The sequence below is a fragment of the Drosophila erecta genome, unplaced genomic scaffold (genome assembly GCF_003286155.1).
Source record: "Drosophila erecta strain 14021-0224.00,06,07 unplaced genomic scaffold, DereRS2 tig00000283-arrow-arrow-pilon, whole genome shotgun sequence".
Classification (NCBI taxonomy): Eukaryota; Metazoa; Arthropoda; class Insecta; order Diptera; family Drosophilidae; genus Drosophila; species Drosophila erecta.
This window is the reverse complement of record NW_020825217.1, coordinates 1,301,977-1,318,074: the sequence shown is the minus strand read 5'-3', so window position 1 is coordinate 1,318,074 and position 16,098 is coordinate 1,301,977. Positions and strand designations below refer to the sequence as shown.

The window sequence follows — 16,098 nt, the reverse complement described above, 5'->3', positions numbered from 1 at the left end:
ATTGAAGAAAACGACAGAATTTTCGTATTTGTTGAAGATTTTATTGCGTTCTTTCAATGTTCGGGATTCACCACATCCTCATCCTTATCGCTACGTGTATCTGTGTTCTGATCTCAGGCGAAACAACACTGGAGAGCATAGTTACAGAAGACCAGATGGCGAGTTTTGTTTAGCCGCGAGGACCATGAAGGACCATCTACCCCATGAAGGATTGTATATGCATGTAACTCTGCATTTTGTGTCTATTCTCCGCTCTTGGTTCCAATTGCGTTTATTTTGATATACATTTCTCGTGTGTTTCGTTCGACTCTACGTGATCCTCGCTGTTGATCGATCTTTTTACAAAATTTGATTCTATGTTTATAGCTTTGTAAATGGGTGACGATGACCGTGTGCTGCGCTGCTGCTTCATGTTGTTGTCTATTCTCTAGATCGATTTTTGTATATGGTTTAATGTACATAACTAATTGCTTGCTTACGACTGTAATGTTTAGTTTTATGCATGTAAATCACGTAGTGCATACAAAATTGCCTTCTGTAAAATTAATCAAATTTCGGGTCCGTTGTGTGCTGCTCCTGCTTAACTGGTCTGATCTGATTGCTGATCTGATCTCTGCAGATGTTGCTCTTGCTGTTGCTGCTACATAATAAAATAATTTACAAATGAAGAGAGACAAGGGACGGGGTGAGTCGGGAGTGGGGAGAAGAAAAACTGATCCTACGATGCTTCCTAGTTAAATAGGTACAAAAAAGAGGGCGCCGAAACAAGCTGCCAGCTGGCCAGGACCCAGGACGAGCGGAGCGCCCTGCTCCTCCGCAGAGCATATCTCGACATCTTCGGCGGCTACTTAGACAACAATTTCAACGGCAGCCGCCGGGTCCACTCATCTAAACCAGAGCTTCAACCGCAGCGCATCCACTCCATTGAGATAGTAACGGAACAGCCGCTTATCACGCACGAAGCCCAAGTTCTCGTAGAGCCGCAAAGCCGGCTGGTTTCGCATCTCCGTCTCCAGCACCACCTCGTCGGCATTGTCGGCCAGCATTGCCTGCAAATGGGAAAATTTTAGTGGTGTATGAGTTTTCACGAATAGAAAGAAAGGTAGATAGGTAATGAGTGGTTCATATCCCTCGCCAATTTGCGTGGGTTGCATGCCCAAAAGTATACCTTGAGAAGCTATTGGCGAGCTAACTAACTGATATGTGCAAACCGAGAGTCATCCTACCTCTATGGCCTTGGTGACCAGCGTGGTGCCGATCTTGAGCTTGCGATACTCCTTGCGCACGGCCAGCATGGCGATGTAGCCGCGCCGCACGTTCATGTGCATGTCCAGCTTGCACACAATGGCGCCCACGTACTGATTGTCGTGCGAGGCGAGGAAGCAGAGTTTTGGCCAATTGTAGATGAAGTAGCGGTACGTGTATATCGAGTAAGGCTCAGAGAGCTCCGCCTGGATCAGTCGCATGATGTCCTGCATGATGTTCGATATGTGGGGGATTAGTATTGCGCACAGTTCGAACTGAGGGATAGTACTCACATGCATTTGGTGTTCAGCCTCGTATTCCTTATACACGATCTCGTCGGCTGAAATGGCAGGTTCTGGCAGCTGGAGCTGTGCTGTAATGGTGGGCGTGGCCCCATCTGCAGAGGCGGAGGGCAGCTGCTTCTCCTCCTGCTCCCGGCAAAAGCCACTCCCCGTTGCCACTTGCCCTCCAAGTTCCACAGTCGCCTCCTCCGAACCTTTTGTTTTTGGGACCGTCGTTGTGGTTGGGTGTGTGCTGGCAGTGGTTTTGCTTGTGGCTGTTATGGGCTTCTCCTCCGGATTGAGGGCATTTGAATCTGATCCTTCCCCGCCGCTGGCTTCTTCTCTTCGCTGCTTGCGGTTGTTGTTGCTGCTGTCCACGCTGTTGTTGTTGTGGGTGCTGTTGTTGTTGTTGCTGCCGCTAGTGCTGCGAATGTGATTGTTGTTGCTGTGCCCATGTGCATGGCCGTTGAGGACCTCAACAATCGGCGGAGCATCCTGCTCCTTGGGACCATGACCGTTGCAAAGGTGCATCTTCTTAAGCAGGCCCCTCAGTTCCTGACCTGGCTCCTGGTCTTCCGTCGCCTCCTCCTCCTGTTGCTGAACGTGCCCATTGCTGGGTGTCTGTGCCTCCACCTGGCCACTGGAATTCGGATTGGGGTTCTTCTCCGTCAAGTTCTTTTTGTTCTTGTACTTCTTCTTTCCGGCCGCCGCTGCCTGGGCATCCGCCATTCTGAAAAGCGACGGGGTTGGGTCTGAGGGGGAACCTGCTGCTCCTCCTGGGTGTAACTGGGAGGAATGGGAATCCTCGCCTGCAACCGTGTACCTCGGACTTATTTTTGGTTATATTTTCACAGTTGCTGGTTTTTCATTCACACGCACAGCCACATACACGCACACGCACACGCACGCTACTCTGGCACGGGGCAGTGGTCGTCCTCTTTATTGTGCTTCCGATATCCGGAGTTCCGATCAATCCGATCTCGTTTTGCGGCGCTAGTGCGTGGGCATGCCCAACTTATGTAAAATCCTATATCCCCGAAACTTCAGATTTTCCTTGCTATGAATAAATCCGTACCCACACATATGCGTGAACAGCTGTCATAGCAATCGATTTTTATTCGATACTATCGATACAATCATCGCCTGCAGAAGGGACTTTCGGCAAGTGAATTGCCAAGTGAAAGCGTAATCAGCAAATGAACAGTGTAAATTAAGGAAAATATTTATTAATTATGATATTATATATTAATATTTCAACAAATTTATCTTTGACATGCAACTGACATACATACATCTACGCTTCTTGATAGAGTATAAAAAACAAAAAGAATTACAATCTTATTATTCAGCATTTGAATATTTATTTCTTTATGACAACGATTTAATCGCTGCCCTTGTAATTGTATCTTATATGTATTTATATTTTTTAATGTGTATTGTTGGCAAATTATATCGTGAGCTTGTACCTTTTTGCGAGGGTGTGCTGTACATAACGGAAAAGAGGATCAGAAAGAAGAAGAAGAAACCGTTACTCAAAGTTTTCTTCTTACTCTTCGGAAAGCAGAAGCGTCTGCACGGCGTTAATATTTTTGATTTTCGGCGAATTTCGATTGGTAGAAATCAGTTTAAAGTGTTAATTATAATAAAGTGCATGTAGTGTCAATGAGTAACATGAAAAGATTACCTGAAAATGGATGGAAACCAACTAAATTGCTCAAAATGTATGTGCACGTGCACTCTCCTTTTAAAATATATATACATATGTATGTATGTGTGTGTACTTGTTTGATTACAAGTGCGTTACATTCTGTTGTATTTTTTTATTGTGAAATTGATAAATAAAATAATAAAAACGTTCTTCAATTGGTAAGTTACTATTTATAGCTAGTAAAATTTAGTTATATTGATAGATTGATAACTCTGCAGTGCAACCTTCGGCGCCATAAAATAAAATCCATAAGGTACAGCTACATACATATGTACATATGTACATATGTACATATGTATATGCATCGAATGCATAGCTATGTCATATTAAAATCCGATTAAAATTTTCGATTTCTTAATTGTTTCGAATTTCTACAACATCAAAAAACTACATAAAAATAAAAAAAAAATGGATTTCAAAACTTAAATGCAGATTTTTAGAGAATTTCGCCAGAAACATTTAGAGGTATGCCACTTCAAAATCCGATTAAAATAAGTTGAGTTATGGAGTTTAGAACTTCAGCCTTGCGGCATTTCTTAATTTTTTCGAATTTCTGCAACATCAAAAAAACTACATAAAAATAAAACAAAAATAGATTTCAAAATTTAAATGCAGATTTTTAGAGAATTTCGCCAGAAACATTTAGAGGTATGCCACTTCAAAATCCGATTAAAATAAGATGAGTTATGGAGTTTAGAACTTCAGCCTTGGCACATTTCTTAATTTTTTGGAATTTCTACATCATACATCACAACAAAAATTACAAAAAAATTACAAAAAAATAGATTTCTAAATTTAAATGCAGATTTTTAGAGAATTTCGCCAGAAACATTTAGAGGTATGCCACTTCAAAATCCGAATAAAATAAGTTGAGTTATAGGGTTTAGAACTTCAGTGTTGGGACATTTCTTCCTTCTGCCTGTTACATACTTTTTAACATGTTACGAGTAACGGGTATAAAAACTCAGTACAAGGGTCGATTCAAAGCAGGAAAGAAAACCCCTGCTTTTCATTGTATGAAGTAATGGCCAGGAGAAATCCGCCTGCTGTTTGCAGCCAATTTTGCGGCTACTTAACGACGGCAATTAGTCGCCTGATTTATCGTTATAGCCTGCCACTTTAACGGGCATTCCAGCTCCTCCCAACATCATAATCGAAAGACTTGGGTAGCGAACTCTGCACTGCCGATGTTGCTGCTGTTTGTTGGGCTTGCTGCCTCCAGGCCTCCAGACCTCCACACCTCCAGACCTTCAGAACTGGGACATCATCAGCACTAGCTGGTGAGCAAATCAGCTGGGGAGACGAAGCGGTTTCGATCTGCTTTTGGATCAGCAATGCCTACTTTGCATACGGAATTGGACTTGAATTTGATTGACTGAAATTGAATAATCCGAGCCACGCGATTGGATAATTTCTTGAAATTTTGCATACGAACTTGCAGCCGCAGTTGTGTGAGCAGCAGCAGTTTGGCGTCCGTTTTGCTGGACTCTGTTTCACTTTTCGCTGTTGCCGCAGTGACGCGGGCAAATCCGAAATTAGCAAAGCAAACAACACACGGAGAAAGTGAATGGCCGAATAAAGTAAAAGCAGCAGCGGAGAAAGGTGGTGGAGAAAGGGGAGAGAGCGGAAGAGGACAGGTGCCGCAGCCAACGCCTTATCACCTCGCTGGTGGAGATCTCCAAGAGACCCACACAGATAAAGATACCAAATCGATGGACGCGAGTTGCTGGCAGCTCAATTTAACATACACATGACGAAATGCCAGATCGATTAATGCAACTTGGCCACAATGAGCACGAACTGCTCGTTTACAACATGATTTTTGTATCATAATTGTTGTATCAGCCTGTTCGAGGTACAATGAATAGCATTTTTAGTTGGTTCGTCAGTTGACTCAGTTCTAAAAGTTAGAGCTTCGTATGCTTGGGGGCGGCCCATGGTCACCAAGGGGTGACCTTAGGGTATTTGGCCTGCGACCTGAGTCGTTGACCAATTTTATTTTGCACATCCACGGCGCATTAAAGCAATTCACTTTTTACGCGATGCTCCAAAGTTCCATAACTCCATGCCGAGCCCCACTCCATTCTCCCCGAGCATTTGGCCCAGTCATGTCAAGAGTTATGGGCTTTGTAATCTTTCTGAGTTTTCGTTTATATTTTTGGTTGTTTTAGTTCGGTTTCCTTTGACGCGTTGTTGTTTCGCCGTGTCGCAATGCGAGTGTGCGCAAAAGGCAAAGTCAAAGCGCATGCGCTCCAAATGTAAAGCACTTGGCCAAACCCTACCCCTAGTTCCACCTACCTTACCCATCCCAAAACAACTTAACTGAAGCATAAGGCATAAGGCATACGCCATACGCCATACGGCTCGAGCTGAGCAAACTTAAACCGCAGACGAATATGTCGCGTCAGCGTTAAATTGTGTCAAATGTTGTCACACACGAAAAGCAGCCTCAGCCTCCCTTTTTGCGGCGAGGAGGTAAACACCGTTGTGTGTAAATGGCAAATGTTACAAATAACCAAAAATCGTTTTAATTATTTCGGGCAAAACGTGCCAAGCGCAAAATGAGCCCAAAGTCTGTGGCGGCTATGGATTGAGAAACTCCGTTTACCCGAGGCTTGTAAAAAGAAAGAACTCTCATGTTTTGCGTATGCAACGATGTGACTGACCACAATGGGTGTTGTTTGTAATGCCTCTCTGAATTGATTTCCCCCTTGATAGAGAAGCGTATACATCCCCTTGCAGTCGGCGCACTTCAAGTCCGTCGGCAGTTGGAGCGATCAAGTGGCAGCAATGGGAACCACTGGACGCCGAGTTCATTGAGGCCCATCGAAGATCGGTGATCGGTGATCTACAGACCATGGCTGGTTGGTACTCTCAGTGCGTGAGTTTTATTATGCAACCGGAGCAGAGCGGAGACCACATGGTAATAAAAAGCAAACCAATCTAAGCCCGCTACATTTCGTGGCGGAGCAGAAAGCCAGAGAAAACCAATCGAATTTGTCAATTGGGGAAAGAAGCTGGCCGAAGTGAAATGCCCGTCCGCCAGCAGAAACCCGTCTGCTTCCACGCCATAGTGCTGTTTACCTGTTCACCTTCCCTAAACAGAGCCATGCTCCGTCTTATCATAGTTCGCAGTGTACTTGGTCAAGGCAAGCAAGCCACTTTTAGCCGGCGATCAACCGATTGTGTTGAGCTCAGCTCAGCTCAGTTGGGTGACCGGCCTCGCATCGCGCTCGGAATCCCTCCCAAAAATGTCTTCTAAGCCAAATCGATTTTTAATTGATACTCCGGCGCGAGACCACTACTCCTTGCCTAAGGCAGTACTTAAAGAACTGGCCAAGTAGCAATCTGCTATCATTATGTCATGCTAATCAATCGAGATGAGGCCTCGTTAAATGTTAAAATCGTTTAATCTCTAGCAAAATAGTTTAGTGCAGTGCAAGTTGAAGCCGTAAGTTTGATCCTATGGTTACTATTTCAAACGTTATTGCACTATAACAATCTAGTATCGGCACTTGACGTGCATTAACATGCCTTTTTAAATTGCTTTGTGTTAAGTGTGTTTTTACAATGAACCAATTTATGTAATGGCTCCAAGCGAGCCTAATAGATGGTATCTATGAGGCCAACAAGTTGGAGCACCGAATCTAGGCTACAAAATGTAAGTTTATGCCGTGCAGTTCAAATGGGATTAAATGGATGCATCTAATCAATGCACGCAGTATCCAGTGTTTTCTGGCACCGACTTCTAAAAAATTTGCCAGATCGCAGCGGCAAATGCAGAAGCAGCAAAAGCGGTAGTACCAGCATAAGCAGCACCAGCAGCTGCGGCACCGGCAGCGACGACGGCAGCAGCGAAGTTGGCCAAGACTACTTTCGGCCGGGTTCAGTACGCTGCGAACGCTCATTGAAAATGGTCTGCAGGCCGCGCATGCGATTGAGACCGAAAACGAACCAAAATCGAATCCGCTATCTATACCGATACCGACACAGAAGCCAAGCGACAGTCGCGTGTTCGCGTTTTGCTTCGATTTAATTTCGGTTTTTCCTTCCCCGACTTTTTTTAACAGTGTGGTGTGCTGTGCTCCGTGTGCATTGAAAGTTTGACGCCTCTGAAGTTGTGAAAAAGCGTCTCGATTCGATTTAAATTTGGATTTTTAAGTGAGCGGCGCGAACGTGAGCGAGCGGTCGAAAATTGAAAATGTAATTGAAAATTGTTGGCTACTAAAGTCCGCTGGTGACAGGTTGTTGGTGGGGCGCAGGTGGTGCAAGCAACAAACAATAGACTTAGGCAACGAACTCACGACTCGTGATTCGAATAGGCTGCACCACTGTAACGACCTTGACACAAGGGCACTGCAAATGGGATCTCGATTGCATGTGCAACGAATGGGATAATAGAATCTAATGTTGCGCACAAAGTAGTTTTGTGTAAATCAGGCAATTTCTAGCACTTGGAACTTTAAGGAGCAGTAGTAATGGGTTTTTAGGAAGCTTAGTATTTTTGACTTAAAAACAGCTAGAATAAGGGAAAAAAAACAATTACCCATGATAAACCAAATTACCCAAACAGACATAAGACACTTCGCAAGGGGTGTAATAAAATAACTGGTGGTAAAACAATGCCAACAAAGAAGACAACATAATTGCAGCGACACTTTTCATAACTATTATAGCAGCGGAAAGCAATTCAAAAATTAAGCAAAAGCATGTAAAGTGTTTTAATATTTATTATTACTGTCGTTGTTTTTTCGGCAATCCGCTGGTGAAAGTGTTCACAAAAAGGGAAACAACAGGCCACCGAGCCAAACAACTTGACAAACAAAGTGAAGAGGGGCAGCGAACAATAATAAAAACAATAATTAAGCATCTGCCAAGGCAAGAAATCAATCGACTGAGTAAAAGTGCCAATAAACAAGTCAAACAGATCCAAATAGGCCCAAACCCGATGGCGTATTCGAATCCAAATCCGAATGCGAAGCAACAACCAAAACCAAACCCAAACCCAAAGTCCGAGTGTAGCCAAAGCCAGTTGGCCAAGCTAGCCAAGTTAGACGCCTCGCCAGCGACTTGGTTCAGTTTCGGGGCTAGTTACTTGTTACTGGCTTTTCCTGGCCGCCCAAAACAACATTCACTTGTCATATGCAGTTAGCTCAAGTAGAATCCACCATCCAGGTCCACTGGTCCGACTGGCAAAACGAGGAAAACCGCAACGGTTAGGAGCCCATAAGGCACATGGCACCCGAGTAAAAGTGGTGTGGAAGCTGCGGACTTCAGACCATGGAGCTGTGATGCATCTGCCGCTGCTGACTAATCGACTGATTCGGAGTGAGAGCAGCGCTTTCTCAACTCAAATTCAGAGCCAAGAGCCGGAAATCGCAGCAAGATGTGCCAGGCACCCATAAAGGCGACCTTCACAGTCGCTCACTGTTGATCCAAGTCGGGTGCCCGGGAGAACGAGATGAGAATCCAGATCACCTCACATCTGTCATCTCGCAAAAATCTCGCAAGGCCAAAGGAATTTGGATTGCAAACAGCTCTTGAAAGCGCAGAGAAATTCAAAAGCATTGGTATACGTTATGGATTTTGGACATAGGCCTCTTAGTAAAATGAAGTTGAATCTTAAAAGCGACAGTGACATCTGGTTAGGTTGTGCATCGTAGCTAAAGCGGCTTAGCTAGTTCGATGTTAGATTTGAATATGGTCCATTAAGATGCTATCTACACTATAAATACTCCTGCTAGTCTGTTGACCTACAAATAGTATTTATCCCATATAACGATTCCAGGTACCAATGCCTCTCTTTGAGCGTACTTATCGAACTTCTAGAGGCCATTAAGATTAATGACTAGTTAATCAACCCGACCTTTGTTGGTCAGCTGCGAGCAAGGCTAAGTGCTCTCTGCTCTTGATTAAGCCAAACTAATGAAGCGAATGCTTGGGCCAAAGACAATTGTCTTATGTTTTTGTGGAGACCACTGATTCCCCTTTTTTCTTGCGATTGTTTCTGTAAATTGCTGTGTGATTGCTGGCCACGGGGTAATGGGGTGACTGTAAAAGACGTAAAAGTTCACGGCTAAAGCCATTCGAGCCAAGGGCGTGGGAGAAAAATGCGTGTGGACAGATTTTGTCCAATGTTGTGAGGAGGGAACACCCTGATCCTGAGCCATTTAATTTGGGTGTCACTTTACGATAGCCAGCTAAAGTTTTGATTTTGATCTGAAGTTTGTGCCAATGTTCTTTTAATGGAACTGATTGACTGTTTCTACTGTGGTATTTGCTTTAAAACGTATTATTTGAAAAGCTTCTTCTATAACTATTAGCTGAAAAGACTCCAGACAAGTTGACACTTGGGTGGGTTCACAAATTGAATTGTCTGGCCAGAAGTCGAGTTTTATTTGCCCGGGGAGTAGCTATTATTCAACACTTCCTACATCTGCCATTCCACCCCGGATCCCCGGATCAAGGCCTTTGGCTCGGACTTTTGACAAGCTTCCGCGTCAGCATACAAAGTGTCGGTTTTAATAACTATCATATGGCACAATGAAATGTCAAGAAAGTTTAAATGGCAAATGGAAAATGGAAAACGGGTGGAAAAATGGGAAATGCTTTTAAATCGGCTCAATTGGGCTAATATATGTCCCAGGGACTAGGTTATTGTGCAGATAATAACATTAATAGGCGTCTGAGATTACTTAACACACATTTAATTGTTACCAAACACACGGAGCGCAGTTGCTCTGGCTTTAATGCGCTTCAGTGACGTCGTCGTCGTCATTACTACCATCATCATCACCATAACCATAATCATCATAATCGGCTTGGCATGGCTTGGCTAGGCTACTGCGGTTGTTTTTGCTGGATTGGAAATGCACTCCCCAAAGATTGGCTCACATTTCGTGCGCCTGCCGCCGCAATGGCAACAAATTATTTGCGTTTTGATTATACGTCCTATACACACGCAAAAAGTCACGCACAAATGCACTTCCCCCTCTCCTCTTTGAGATTTAATCGCTCTATGCAAAACGAAATTGCGTATGCGCCATGTAGTGCAGAGTTTATTAGTCATCGACCTTTAAGCCATGTTGAAGCCGGGAAGTCATGTGGCATATCACATTTATATACCCTTTTCTGTCACATATAATCAGTTTTATTGTCCACTCTTGGAACTCAACACAGAGTTATCCGCTCTGCGCAGATCTCCACCAACTGCATTCCACAGATACTTCAAGATGTTATTCCAATCCCATTTGCGAACGCATTGAATTCAATCCCGCTTGCAGTTGACTTGATTTGTAGCTCGTTTAGAATGCTCGGCACGTAGCCGCAGTTCAGTTCAGTTTAGCTCAGTTAGAGCGGCATACCTTGGCCATAACTATCTTGCCTCGTTTTCGACCATATTACCTAACAGTTCATTTTGCTAACGGCTTCGCTGCTGGACAACCTCGTCAACGTCTTGTCCCGTCATCGCTTTCTACGGCTCTCATTTAATTTATGATTTAACTACGGCAATTAGGTGAAAATTAAACGCTCTGATAGGTTCGATAGATGGAGTACCGAAGTATCGTCCCTCCCCTCCTCCAACTGCTGAAAATCCAACAAAAACTGCCATAATTTGGACAAGATCTTCGCTGCAGGCATTTTATGTCATTTTAATGTCCATCCATTTCTATTTTCCATTTCCCTCGCCATCGGCTCTTGCATCACTCCCATCCTGATCATCCTGATTTGACCACTCTCCTCCGGTTGCGCAATCCTCGAAAATCTAAGCAAAGTATGGTGATTCACACTCCACTCTTTAACAAGTGTTTTCTGATTGGGGGTTACGTCTTGTTTTCTGTCTCCGTTGGTTTAATAAATTTGTACACTTGTCCACATATTTGTCGCCGTCTTTGAGCACTTATTTCATCCATTTTTTCCACTTTCGTTGTCGCTGTCGGCTTTTGACAAAAATTTGTCATGCATTTCATTTGATTTCTTTGTGAGTGGGTTATTATTACCCCATTCTCCTTTTCCTGGGTGGAAACTTTTGTCTCCGGGAGTCGCGATCTGTGATCTGCGATTCGGATTGTGAAAAAAGCCACACACACGGCAACCCGATTATTACCACCGTTGATGGACGTTGATGGAGCTACCGAACTGGCAGTGGTCAGTAGCTCGGTGGCTAATGTGTGGTTGATATGGTTGAATGCTCAGTCGGTTGGTGGGTCAATCAGTCAGTCAGTTATCGGGAAGTCCAAAGCGAGGGGGTGAGATCGTTATAAGTACCAAAGCGAAAGGTGTCATATAAGTTTTCGACAAGTTACTTTTCTTAGGACCGAATGGGGAATCCCAGGTCAGAAATCTAGAGGGCAGCCTATCACTTCTTCCTGTTTAACAACCTTAAGGGTATAGGTGTAGTTATTAACCGAGATGTGCCATTCTGGGGAAAGCAGACACATTTTTGTTGTTTGTAAGGATAGTAGACATACCCCGCATTCTCTCACGTTTCTCCTTGCAGTCCCCGACCGGCTTTCCCAGGATGCTCCGTGAGTGCCTGGCGCTGATCGCCCTCCTTCAGCTGGGGGGCGTGACGCGGGCCCTGCCCACTATCCAGGGCGGGAATGCGCGGCAGCAGCTGGACAAGAGCTTCTTCCAGCCGCCGGAGATCGAGCAGACGATCGACGAGGTGCAAAAGATCCTGGCCAACGACCCGGCCTTGCCTAGGCTGACGCGGTGAGTGATATGTGACATATGGGGCGTAGACGCTTCAAAGATGGTGCGATTCTAATACCCGCAATCTTCGCAGTGGCGAGATCGAGGAGCTGTACGAAAAAGTGACCCGCGAGGAATACGAAAAGAGCCTGGAGGCTGGCGATATGAGCCGAGCGGACAGCATGCGAGCTCTAATGCTAGTCCTGCCCTTTAACACGGACAACAACACGGAGGAGAATCTGCAGGAGCTGTACACGCGGCCACCGGTGACTCGCGTCATCGACGCCTACACGCCGCCGGATCCGGTGAAGTTTCTTACAGCCGATCCCAGTGCAATGCCAAGAAGCACAGTGCCTGGGGGAAATCCGGCGGTGGCAGCCACCACTTACAAGCCAGCCTACGGCTTGCTCCATGGCCAGACGAATCCTCTCCAGCAGCAGTTCAGGCCCATGCCGCAGGCCACAACCTACCATCCGCCAGCGCCGCCGCCGGTGGTTTATCAGGACTTCAGACCAGTCACTGCAGCCGCTCTGCCTTCAGCTAATCCCGCTGCTGCACCTTCAGCCGCTCGATTCAGCTCCCACTACAGCGCAAAGAACGCTCAGTTCCTGAGGAAACCCAAGCCCTCCGAAGGAAGAGGTGGCTCTGTCAGCAGTACGGTCAAGCCGGTGGCGGACATTCTCGAAAGCCTGGGCATTGTGTCGGGCGGTAAAAGCGATTCTGCCCACAAGAGGTATGCGTTGGACGACTATTACACCGCGGAGAGTGCCCCGCAGCCGTCGGTGGTAGCGGTAGCGGATCTACGGGGTCTCCAAGGGGCTCGAATCCGCCCGGAGGCCTACTCAAACTTCAAGCCCCTGAATATTGGCGAAGAGCTGCGCGTGAAGCCCGAAGTTGAAGGTTACTTGACCCGCTTTGGGATTGTAAGAAAGGCTCCAAAGGCACTGAAGAAGGAGGCAAAGCCCACGGAGGAACCAACTGGTGCGCACACGGAACTGTCCACGGCGACGGCCCGCTTGCCGCCCAGAGGAAACGCGGAGTTGGCCAAGCTCTTGGAAAATCTGCAGGAGCTTGAGCGACTTCAATCGCAGCCGAAGAGAAATCCTCCCAAAAGCACCACAACCAGCACCACCACTACCACAACGAGCACCACCACTACTACCACACCTGCTCCAGTGCCGCTCATCACCCATGGGGAACCACTGCTCATCGAGGCCAAGAAGCCCCGCAGGAGAATCGATCCGAACATAGACCTTAACTTTGCCAACGCGGGAAACAACCAGGCCACGCCTACAAGTACCGATGAGCTTTCCAAGTTGTTGCAAAATCTCCAGGAACTGGAAAAGCTAAAGATCAACCCGGAAAATGTTATAAAGGCAGCCAATCCGGGCGTCCAATCGTTGAGCAGTCGTTTCTCCACCACAAGCACAAGCACAACCGCCGGCACCACCACCACCACCACAACCACCACCACCCCCTCGCCATCCCAGAACGAAGCCCGAGAACTGCAACGAATCCTTAAGCAGCTCCAGCAGCTGGAGCAATCCAGCAGAACCACAACGAGCACAACCAGCACCACCGTGAAGCCATTGAGAAATCAGGCTTTGGGCTTGGGCTTGGGCTTGGGAGTGGGACAAGGCAACTCTCTAGGTGCTGCCGATCTTCTCCAGCTGCAGCGCCTCTTGAGTGACGATCGCGAGTTGGAGAAGTTGTACGAGCAGGCCAGGAACAGCAAAAAGAAACAGCACCCCAAAACGACAACTAGTACCACCTCCACCACATCAACCACTAGTACAACAACGAGTACAACCACGACGCCCAAGCCCACACCGTCAGTGGATCATGCGCAGTTTGAGGCACTGATTACCCGTGTCCAGCAGTTGGAACAACTGCAGCAGCCCACAACACTACCTAACTTCCTCACAAGAAACGTGGCTGGTTCCAGGCCGGTAATTAGCCTGCCCAGCAACGATTATGCCCACCTGCAGGAACTCTCGCCAACCTCAGTCCCACTCGTTCCAGGTGGAGGAGCTGTAGAGATCTCCACGGCTGCTTCTACCACCAAGCAGAGACCCTTGAGCCACTTCGAAAGGAGCAATGGGCTGCTTCGGGAGGAGGTGCATCCACAGGACTACGTGCAGTTGCAGAAGCTGTTGAGCAAAGTCCAGGAGCTAGAGCGAGTGCAACTCCGAACGGATCACGTGACCCAACCCCATTCCCAGCTGGTCACCTCGGCCTCAATCCGCAGTCCTAATGTAAAAACTGTCAATGGAGCTCATATCGTTTATGCGCAGGGAGTCAGGGATCAGGAGGTGGAGCTGGAACCCGAGCTTAAACTGGATTTGCCGGTCTACGAGAAGCCTGTAACCGTGGCCACGCCTTCCCAATCTTCCAGCGAAGAGCTTCGGGAACTGGCCATGAGTCAGCCCGCCCATCCACAGCGCGGATCCTCACCAAACTTCGGTCAGTTCCAGCAATTTTTCGGTAGCCTGGAGGACACGGGCGAGCGCCAGAGCTATCAGCACATGCAGCCCATCTATAAGACGGTGCAGAGCCAGCCACCGACCACGCCAGCTGCTCCTCGTTTCGTGCCCGCGCGGAGGGCACCCACTACGCCCAGCTCTGGGCCCAGAAAGGCGGATCTGGAGGAGCTGCAGAAACTGCTCTACAACACCCAACAGCTGCAGAAGCTAGGCGTTGCTCTGCCCCACGAGTTGTCGCAGCAGCTCGAAAGCCAGCTGCAGGCCACCTCGTCCTCCACTTCTTCCACCACCACTACGACGACTAGCACCACTCCGGCACCCGCGCAAGTGCACGACACCTCCTCGCCGGCGGTATTTTCGCTCACCACCAGCCGCCCGAGGGTGCGCCCCATCCAGGATCCTAAACCCACCACGGAGAGCAGCCTCCAGCTGCCCGTTTTCAGTGCCACCAAAATTATAGAGGCGGCCATTAAGCGGGCGGCCAACCGGATTGGTGTAAGCACTGAACTAGCGCCCAAGGAGGGACTGCCCAGTGATCTGGTCAAGGGACTGGGCGTGGGCAGTGGTTTCCGGCGGCGCAGCGATGAGGGCGATGCAGACGACTTGAATGAGGGCGACGAGAGGGAGGGAGAGCTCGATGGCGATCTCATGGCTGAGTTTAGCGAGCTTAATTACCAGCTGGCGAAACCGGAGCCCGAGACAGCCAAGAAAAAACGGGATGACTCCACAAGCAATCTTAGCGAGCTTCAGCGCCTGATCAGCAATCTCCAAGAACTGCAACAGCTCAATGTGAGCTTGGACCAGGTAACCACAGCGACGTCAACTGCGATACCCAATCCAGATGCCGCCTACCTGCAGTCCCTTCAGAATGGGCAAGACGAGACCCTGAAGGCGAGGCGGCAGAGCGTGGCAAATGTCACCACGGAGAGTGGCAAGCAGAGGGATGGTGAGGACCCGTCAGCGACCACCCAATCCCCCACCAAGATTAGTCTGAGCCTGGGCTTGGACGACATCGATGGAGACACCAAAGGAGCAACGGAGGAGGAAGGAACTAGCAGCACTAGTACCACTACCACTACCACCACGGAGGAGCCCCGGAACGGATCCCTCGACGACTTGGCAGACTCATTTGGACCTGATCCGGTCAGCGAGGAGCCACCGCCGCCAAAGAAGAAGAATGGATTTTACTTCCTGGCCGACTGGAATTCGTTCCTCGAAGTGGGTGACGGCGATGACCAGGTGGTGGTTCGACTCAGTCCCAAGATCGGGGATCCGCGCCTATTTCTGCCCGTTAAGATTCCCTCGTAGGAGGATCTATCAGACCGGCCAACTGTACATATGTTTCTTCCCAACTTCGTCGTCCTCTTCCAACCGATATCGTAATGTGTGTGTATTTATTGTAGTCACTGTCCTCTCAATCTGCGTGCCCCTCGGATTAGGGATCCGCAATCCGGGGACTCATAGTCGTAAGTCCGGCCTAGGAAGTAAGAGTCAATCACTGAGTTCAAGGGCAAGCAATAAGTCGTGGTTAATGCTATGTAAATGTGAACCTAAGCTCTTGAAATAAAGATATATCTATATAGTTAAAGATAGTCAAGCCTTTTTTAGCCTAAAGCCGGTAATTGAGAACTCACTTAAATCAAGTCTAAAATGCAATATTATCGTTACATACTTTTCATAACATCAA

The 16,098-nt window shown here is 47.4% G+C and overlaps 2 protein-coding genes across 4 annotated transcripts; one reads left to right on the top strand and one right to left on the bottom strand.

The window, feature by feature from the left end:
* Positions 1 to 22: 22 nt before the first annotated feature.
* On the bottom strand, positions 23 to 2,679 carry LOC6555574 (N-alpha-acetyltransferase 30A). Of its 2 annotated transcripts, XM_001982455.3 has the most exons (3): positions 1,539 to 2,679; positions 1,227 to 1,472; positions 23 to 1,049 (listed from the first exon to the last, which is right to left on the bottom strand). In XM_001982455.3, exons 1-3 carry the CDS (start codon positions 2,253 to 2,255, stop codon positions 885 to 887), a joined length of 1,128 nt encoding a protein of 375 aa, XP_001982491.2. In that variant the 5' UTR covers positions 2,256 to 2,679; the 3' UTR covers positions 23 to 884. The 2 variants fall into 2 exon arrangements, with proteins under 2 accessions (XP_001982491.2, XP_015008786.1); XM_015153300.2 differs by having other exon boundaries at positions 1,227 to 2,679.
* A 4,439-nt stretch (positions 2,680 to 7,118) lies between these two features.
* On the top strand, positions 7,119 to 16,070 carry LOC6555573 (mucin-5AC). 2 transcript variants are annotated; one of them, XM_001982454.3, is made up of 3 exons: positions 7,119 to 7,437; positions 11,735 to 11,949; positions 12,023 to 16,070. In XM_001982454.3, the coding sequence occupies exons 2-3, from the start codon at positions 11,756 to 11,758 to the stop codon at positions 15,717 to 15,719; spliced, it is 3,891 nt and encodes a 1,296-aa protein (XP_001982490.1). In that variant the 5' UTR covers positions 7,119 to 7,437; positions 11,735 to 11,755; the 3' UTR covers positions 15,720 to 16,070. The 2 variants fall into 2 exon arrangements, with proteins under 2 accessions (XP_001982490.1, XP_026838964.1); XM_026983163.1 differs by lacking the exon at positions 7,119 to 7,437 and adding an exon at positions 10,518 to 11,437.
* Positions 16,071 to 16,098: the final 28 nt, after the last annotated feature.

Excerpts from the sequence above, each read along its gene's own strand:
- LOC6555574 (XM_015153300.2), bottom strand. The coding sequence starts at position 2,255 with ATGGCGGATGCCCAGGCAGCGGCGGCCGGAAAGAAGAAGTACAAGAAC. Across the intron at positions 1,050-1,226 it reads TGGTCACCAAGGCCATAGAG|GCAATGCTGGCCGACAATGC; the intron begins GTAGGATGACTC and ends TCCCATTTGCAG.
- LOC6555573 (XM_026983163.1), top strand. Across the intron at positions 11,950-12,022 it reads GCCTTGCCTAGGCTGACGCG|TGGCGAGATCGAGGAGCTGT; the intron begins GTGAGTGATATG and ends CAATCTTCGCAG.